Genomic DNA, 6,758 nt, shown 5'->3' with positions numbered 1-6,758 from the left:
TTTTTAATTTTGTAGAGAATTTGTGGACTCACCGAAGGATTTGAGAAATTGGGAAAGCTATTTGACATAATTACTAATTAGTTACTAATTGATATAAAAGCTCTGGCTCCCCATACTCTCTTATCTAAAATAGGAAAGTAACATTTTGCAACACAGTTTTTTTTTTTTTAATGTAGTCGTTTTTATAAGTCTCTTATGGCTTCTGAGTTTTGTGTCATATTTAAAAAGATTTTTCTTATTCTGGGATAATGAAAAATTGTCTCGTTTTCTTCTAGCACTTTTATTATTACATTCAGATTTAATCTCTTGATCCATCTGGAATTTATCTTGGTATAAGGTGTGAAGTATGGTTCCAATTTTATTTTTCTTCCAGATGGCTACCTAGTTGTTCCAACGCCATTTACTGAATTCATCATTTTCCCACTGATTTGAAATACCACCATCATCATATTCAAAATTTTTGTATGATATGAAAGACTAGTCCTTTCTTTTTGGTCCTGATTTGAGTGGAAAAGTCTTCAAGTATACTTTTTAACTACCCCCAGTTTTTGGTTTAAAAAAAATTTTTTAAGTTGCATATAACCATCAATATCATATCCAAACACAATTTTTTTTTAAAGATTTTATTTATTTATTTGAGACAGAGAGAATGAGAGACAGAGAGCATGAGAGGGAGGAGGGTCAGAGGGAGAAGCAGACTCCCTGCTGAGCAGGGAGCCCGATGCGGGACTCATCCCGGGACTCCAGGATCATGACCTGAGCCGAAGGCAGTCGTTTAACCAACTGAGCCACCCAGGCGCCCCCCAAACACAATTTTTATCCTCATTTTATGAATTTGTCATTACCAAGCTCATTTCTGTTTCTTTAAGTGTACTGCACACAACCTTCAAATATTATGAACATTTCTCTCTCCCAGCTGTCACTACACCAAAGTACATATGTTTTATTTCCCTAAATCGTCTTGCTGTGCTCTTTGCAGCTCTTCCATACACTTGATGTCCTCACCTCACAAGTTGCTCAGAAGTTACTACAGGGGGCGCTTGAGTGGCTCAGTCGTTAAGCATCTGCCTTTGGCTCAGGTCATGATCCCAGGGTCCTGGGGATCAGCAGGGAGCCTGCTTCTCCTCTCCTACTCCCTCTGCTTGTGTTCCCTCTCTCACTGTCTCTCTCTGTCAAATAAATAAAATCTTTGGAAAAAAAAAAAAAGAAGTTACTACAGTTATTTTAGGTGAGGTCTCAACGTGAAGGCCTATCATCTCTACCCAGTTCATCCCCAGACTGGGCACTGATTTCCATTTAAACTTAAAGGATAGACGATGCTTCTGGAAAATAAAATTTTGAAGGAGCTACAGCAGATATTTGTTGGCTTTTTAAACAATCCACTCTGGGGGAAAAATGTCCTACAAAATGCCAACTGCTATTGTGGGATTTTTTTTTTTTCTATTTATTCCAGCAAAGTGATTCAGACACTGAAGAAAAAGGGCCGTCCTGTACTAGGTCTTGAACTCAAAGAACTGTTTGCACAGATACTCATCATAGCCTCCACCTCAACAGATGCTCTTTCAAATGTTTCATGACTCTCATCAACAGTCTCCATTTAAGGGGAGCAAGATGACGCTGCCAGAGACGGCTGTGCTGGCAAGAAGGCGGGCCCCAAATTTCTATTTAAAAGCTGGACCAAAATATGTTTGGCTTCTGTTGCCTATTTAAAATTTCAAGTTAAGACGCAGAAAAATTACTCTCCATCCTGAATGGGCCCTGGGTGCCTCACTCACAGACTAGAGAGCAGCTGATGGTATGAGAGTCACAGAGAAGAGAGAAATTAGGAACGCTGAGGTGTTAGTGAAGATCGCATATTCGACCTCCCGACCCGAGGGTGCCGAACAAGATAAGCGTTTTGCGCAGCACCTGCCGCCACGTCAGCCACCTCCACTGAGCACCCCTCCCCGCCTTGGTTTTCCACCTCATGACCCTTTCCCAGCGGCCTCTCTCCATTTCGGAACAACCCCCACCTTAGGGCCTTCTTTCTCACAGCAGCCTGTCTTCACCTCAGCACCCACCTCAGTGCCCCCTGATTTCCACGCGTCTCCTCCGTGCCCCCACCTTGGAGTCTTCTCCCCGACTTCAGCATCTCCCTCAGCTCAAGGGAGGCCCCCAGCCTCCCCTTGTCTCACAGCCCCTCCTCCATTTCCTCCGCCTCAGATTCCCTCCCTCACCCCAGCGAGCCATCCCGCGAGGCTCGTGTAGACTCTGCTCCTAGCTCCTCCTCCCCCATACCTACCCCACCGGGGCCCCGCCCACCGGGGGCCCCGCCCCCATGCCACGCCCAATGTGGGCCCGCCCCCTTATCTCCGCCCGGTCTCAGTCTCAGCCGCACCCTGTCCTGCCCCCCGTGGTCACGCCCACTAACTCTCCGCCCCGCCCCTTCGGACACGCCCCCTCGGCCATCGCCTGGCCCCGCCCACGCTGGATACGCGCCCAAACTCTTGTCCGTTGGCGCCAAACCTCCTGGTCAGTGACGCGAGGGCTGCCAGTCTCAGCGTTCTGGTTCGGAGTCAGAATCCCTGAGGACGGGAAACCCCGGGCGGGGGGCGGAAGGGAGTCACCTTGAAAACCTCGGGGAGACTGTAGGTACGAGCGGGGTTTGTGGCAAAAACGGCAAGCGTGTGAAGAACGTGAGGGGAAACCCAAGGGTTCTTTTCTTTGGTGGTGCTTGGTCGTCGTCGCTGGGCCCTGGGCTAGTGACTTTAAGCGTTCTGTCCCCACCCCCGGGAGGAAATCTCAGTGATCCCGAGGGATTTCCAGCAGCATTATTTTAAAGCAAGGAGGACCTAAGTCTTCATGCGGCCTCCTCGGTCTCGTTAGGAGGGAACCGGGTGTCCGAAAATGCCCATGGCGGCGCGGGGGACATGGACCAGGCTCCCCAGCGACGACCCCTGAAACCGAGGTGTCAGGGAGCCTTCTTTAGGATCCAGCTCTTCCATCCATCCATGGCTGTCTTTCTTTTTATCAAGGCGAGAAGAAATGTACGATTTTTTTCTTCAATGAGGACAGTCAATGTAGAATTTGAGGTAGTCCTATATATGATTACCTGTCTGGGGGACAATATTCCCGAAGATCCCATTCACATTGTCTCCTCTTTGCCTCAGATATTTTGCTGTTTAGCGGAATTAGGTGATAGCAATCATACCTCTACCTTAGTTCCCTTCTGCCAGGCCCCAACGGTGACTTTGGTAGGAAGCAAGAAAATTCAGTAAACCAAGAAAACTGATAAGTTGGACCACATTTTATTCTACAGTCATGCCTTGTAGATTCCTGAGATCTTAAAACAACTACTACAATGTTAAAGGCTCCATTTATCTGCTTATTGGCCCTCATGTTATCATAATATTGGCTATCTACCATAATTTTAAATCTTAAAAAAATTTAGAGACTAGTAAATATCATAAAACAAAATAGATCTAATGTTTTATGAAACAAAGAGATATGTTGCAAGAGAGCCCATTCATAATTGGGAAGCAGGAAGGCATTCATCATATATGAGAAAAATAAAATCTATTGATTAAGGGTAGACTAAGTTCTAGGAGCCAGGGAAGATGCAGGAAGAATGACATGACGTCAAAATTCGTGAGGTGTTGTTAACATAAACATGAAAGGTTAAACTGCAACATGCAATGCTAAATAGCATTCCAAGAAAACAGACAGTCGTGATATCTGTGCTATAGGAAATCAAAAGATGAGAAAAGGTAACCAATTTTCAGGAAAAGTAGTAGAAACTAAGTCCCCACCCTCACATACATACACCCGTGAAAGAAATAATGTCCCGTGCCCAGCAAAAAGAAGATAGGCCAGCTCAGTCATTCTAAACTAAATGTTTCTCTAATTGCTCAAGGAAGTCTCTGGGCAAAGGGTTTTGTACTATATGATCTATACTTCTTAAATAATATTTCTTATTTTCCCAGAAGTGATTATTTTTCTGCTGCTCACCTTTCAAGATGAAGGAGGATCAAGTTGTGCTGGAAGAACCAGGATTCCAAGATGAAGAGGTATGGCTAGAATGTTGAAATATGGGTGGACGTTCAGTCATTCCACAAAAATGAAGTTCCTTCTCTGTTTGCTGTTATTTTTAGAAACTGAGAGTGGAAAGAAAGCATAGTTCTAGAGAGAGGCAATATTACAAATATGTAACAACTTGTTTGGCAAGGGGTGCTAAGATTAGCTACTTAGCAACTAGCATGAAAGTATTTTAATAACCTAACAACTGGTGCAGCCATAATGGTATCAATGCATGCTGGTACCGAATAGCGGAGGAAGGAGTTCAAAGTCTGGTGGGGCAGAAAGTTGAGAAAACATATATATATATATATTTTTAAGATTTTATTTATTTGCGAGAGAGAGAATGAGAGACAGAGAGCATGAGAGGGAGGAGGGTCAGAGGGAGAAGCAGACTCCCTGCTGAGCAGGGAGCCCGATGTGGGACTCGATCCTGGGACTCCAGGATCATGACCTGAGCCGAAGGCAGTCGCTCAACCAACTGAGCCACCCAGGTGCCCAGAAAACATATTTTTTTAAAAGGTTAAATGTTGTTCCACTCCTTTGGGTTAAGGTCTTAAAAATCTGGACAGGACATGACAAAAATGTTGGGCTTCCCAGCCCTTTCAGTGTTGGTGCATCTTCTAAGTATGTAACAATGTTTTTTTGTTTGTTTGTTTTTGTTTTTTTAAAAATATTTTATTTATTTATTTGAGAGAGAGCACATGAGACGGGGGAGGGTCAGAGGGAGAAGCAGACTCCCCGCCGAGCAGGGAGCCCGATGCGGGACTCGATCCCGGGACTCCAGGATCATGACCTGAGCCGAAGGCAGTCGCTTAACGACTGAGCCACCCAGGCGCCCTGTAACAATGTTTTTGAAAAAACTTTATTGATCATAACTCGATCTGTCTAGAGAAGTGGAATTTGAGGCATTTTGGAGTGCCTCATAATATTGAATTAACTCTTTAAAAGATATGATACAATTGGATATGAAGAATCAAAGCTCCATTTTTTTTCTGTTCCATCTCCTTCAGGAATCTTTGTTTCAAGACATTGACCTGTTACAAAAACATGGAATTGTAAGTATTTTTTCAATTTTCAATGTAAGTAATTTTTCAATATGAAATTGTTCAATTCAGGGTTCCTCAGCCTTGACCCTATTGACATTTGGGACTGGGCAATTCTTAGTTGGGGGGGAGCTGTCCTGTGGATTTGTAGGGTGTTTAACAGCATCCCTGGCTCCTGACCACTTATTATATGCCAGTGGCACCCCTCTTAGTTATGACAACCAAAAATTTCTCCAGACATTGTCAAGTGTCCTAAGGGGGCAAAACTGCCCCTAGTCAAGAACCACTGGTCCAACTGAGGTATTCAGAGCTACCTACCTCTGTCTTCATCAACAGAAAATTCAGTTCTGTGGCAGGTGATTAGAGTAAATGATGTTGACTGATATTGGACTTTGAGTAAGTAGATGAATTTCAACAGCAGTTCACTGATAGTAAAACTTCTCTGACATTATCTTTTGAAGTCCTCACATTTAATCTCTTTCAGTTGGATTTAGAAAATAGGAGCAAGAGAAAATCCTGGTCCTTTGGTGATGTAGTTATTTGCATTCCCCAAGGGTAGAGGGGAAAAAATTTAATTTTAAAAGAACATATTCATAATGAAGTTCTCTAGAAGGAAAGAGATGAACTGAGGGGGTGAATGTGTGATAAATTTGCTAGCTTTTCCACCAACAGACTTTTCTTTTGAATTCCTTGTTACATTGCCAGGGTCTCACTAACATTCTTGGGAAATCAGGGCACAGCCAGAACATTTGGCAGCGTGCTGGGTATGTTCTACTCAAGATATTTCCAGAACATTTGGCTACATGGTGGGTGGTTTCCACCTGGCTGCTTGTATAAAATTGGCATCGTGGTGGAAGGAGATGGACACAAAAGCACATGACATAGTATGGGAGCCTTGCAGGCTGGCATTTTATCGATCTGCTGCACCCATTCTTTTATTTACAGAATGTGGCTGACATTAAGAAACTGAAGTCAGTAGGAATCTGTACCATCAAAGGGATACAGATGACAACAAGAAGAGCACTATGCAATGTCAAAGGGCTCTCAGAAGCAAAAGTGGACAAGATTAAAGAAGCAGCCAACAAACTTATTGTAAGCAAAATCAATTCTTTGTTGTTTTAGCTTAGAAGGGCCCCATGAGTCTCTGTAGCCTTTCTCACTGAGTGGTAGAAACTTGTCATGAACACCAGAAACTACTGTGGGAACTCTGAATTTCTATAGATCACAATCTGTTATAATACTCATGTTAACTTTTTATCACTTCAGTTTCAAAGCAACAACAATTAAGTTCTGACAGATTGAGACAGGTGTTAAGAGACTTGAACACTCTAAAGGTGATTATTTTTACCAAAACTTTTTTTTGGTTTCCTTTTATATTAATTTTTCTCCCTTTCTGTTTCTCTGCTTTAACTCCTCCTTATTTTTGCTTTGTCTCCTCAAATATTGTATCTTTCATTGTTGCAAAGCACTCAGCACCAAAGAAGTTGCCCTCTCCTGGTATAGGCCAGTCGGTAAGAGAGCATTGGGTTAGAAATAAACTACCAGTGTGGGTCTACATGTGTACAGTCGAGATAAATATGACGAAGAATATGCTCACTGAGGCAGATGAGCTAAAGCTGAGCTGAACTCACACCTTGTAGCTGGCCCACAGACTGTGAG

General features: G+C 43.4%; 1 protein-coding gene across 1 annotated transcript in view; it reads left to right on the top strand.

The window, feature by feature from the left end:
* Nucleotides 1-2,501: 2,501 nt before the first annotated feature.
* DMC1 (DNA meiotic recombinase 1) overlaps nucleotides 2,502-6,758 on the top strand; it is a 38,938-nt gene continuing 34,681 nt past the window's right edge. Inside the window, exons 1-4 of the mRNA XM_031018278.2 lie at nucleotides 2,502-2,631; nucleotides 3,963-4,046; nucleotides 5,067-5,111; nucleotides 6,045-6,191. Coding sequence (XP_030874138.1) covers nucleotides 3,996-4,046; nucleotides 5,067-5,111; nucleotides 6,045-6,191 — 243 coding nt within the window. The 5' untranslated portion in view covers nucleotides 2,502-2,631; nucleotides 3,963-3,995. The remainder of the gene's footprint in view (nucleotides 2,632-3,962; nucleotides 4,047-5,066; nucleotides 5,112-6,044; nucleotides 6,192-6,758) is intronic.

The sequence above is a fragment of the Leptonychotes weddellii genome, chromosome 5, assembly GCF_054177405.1.
Source record: "Leptonychotes weddellii isolate Sample4059 chromosome 5, ASM5417740v2, whole genome shotgun sequence".
In the NCBI taxonomy this organism is placed as follows: Eukaryota; Metazoa; Chordata; class Mammalia; order Carnivora; family Phocidae; genus Leptonychotes; species Leptonychotes weddellii.
Note: the sequence above shows the minus strand (reverse complement) of the source record. Positions and strands in the feature narration are given on the sequence as shown.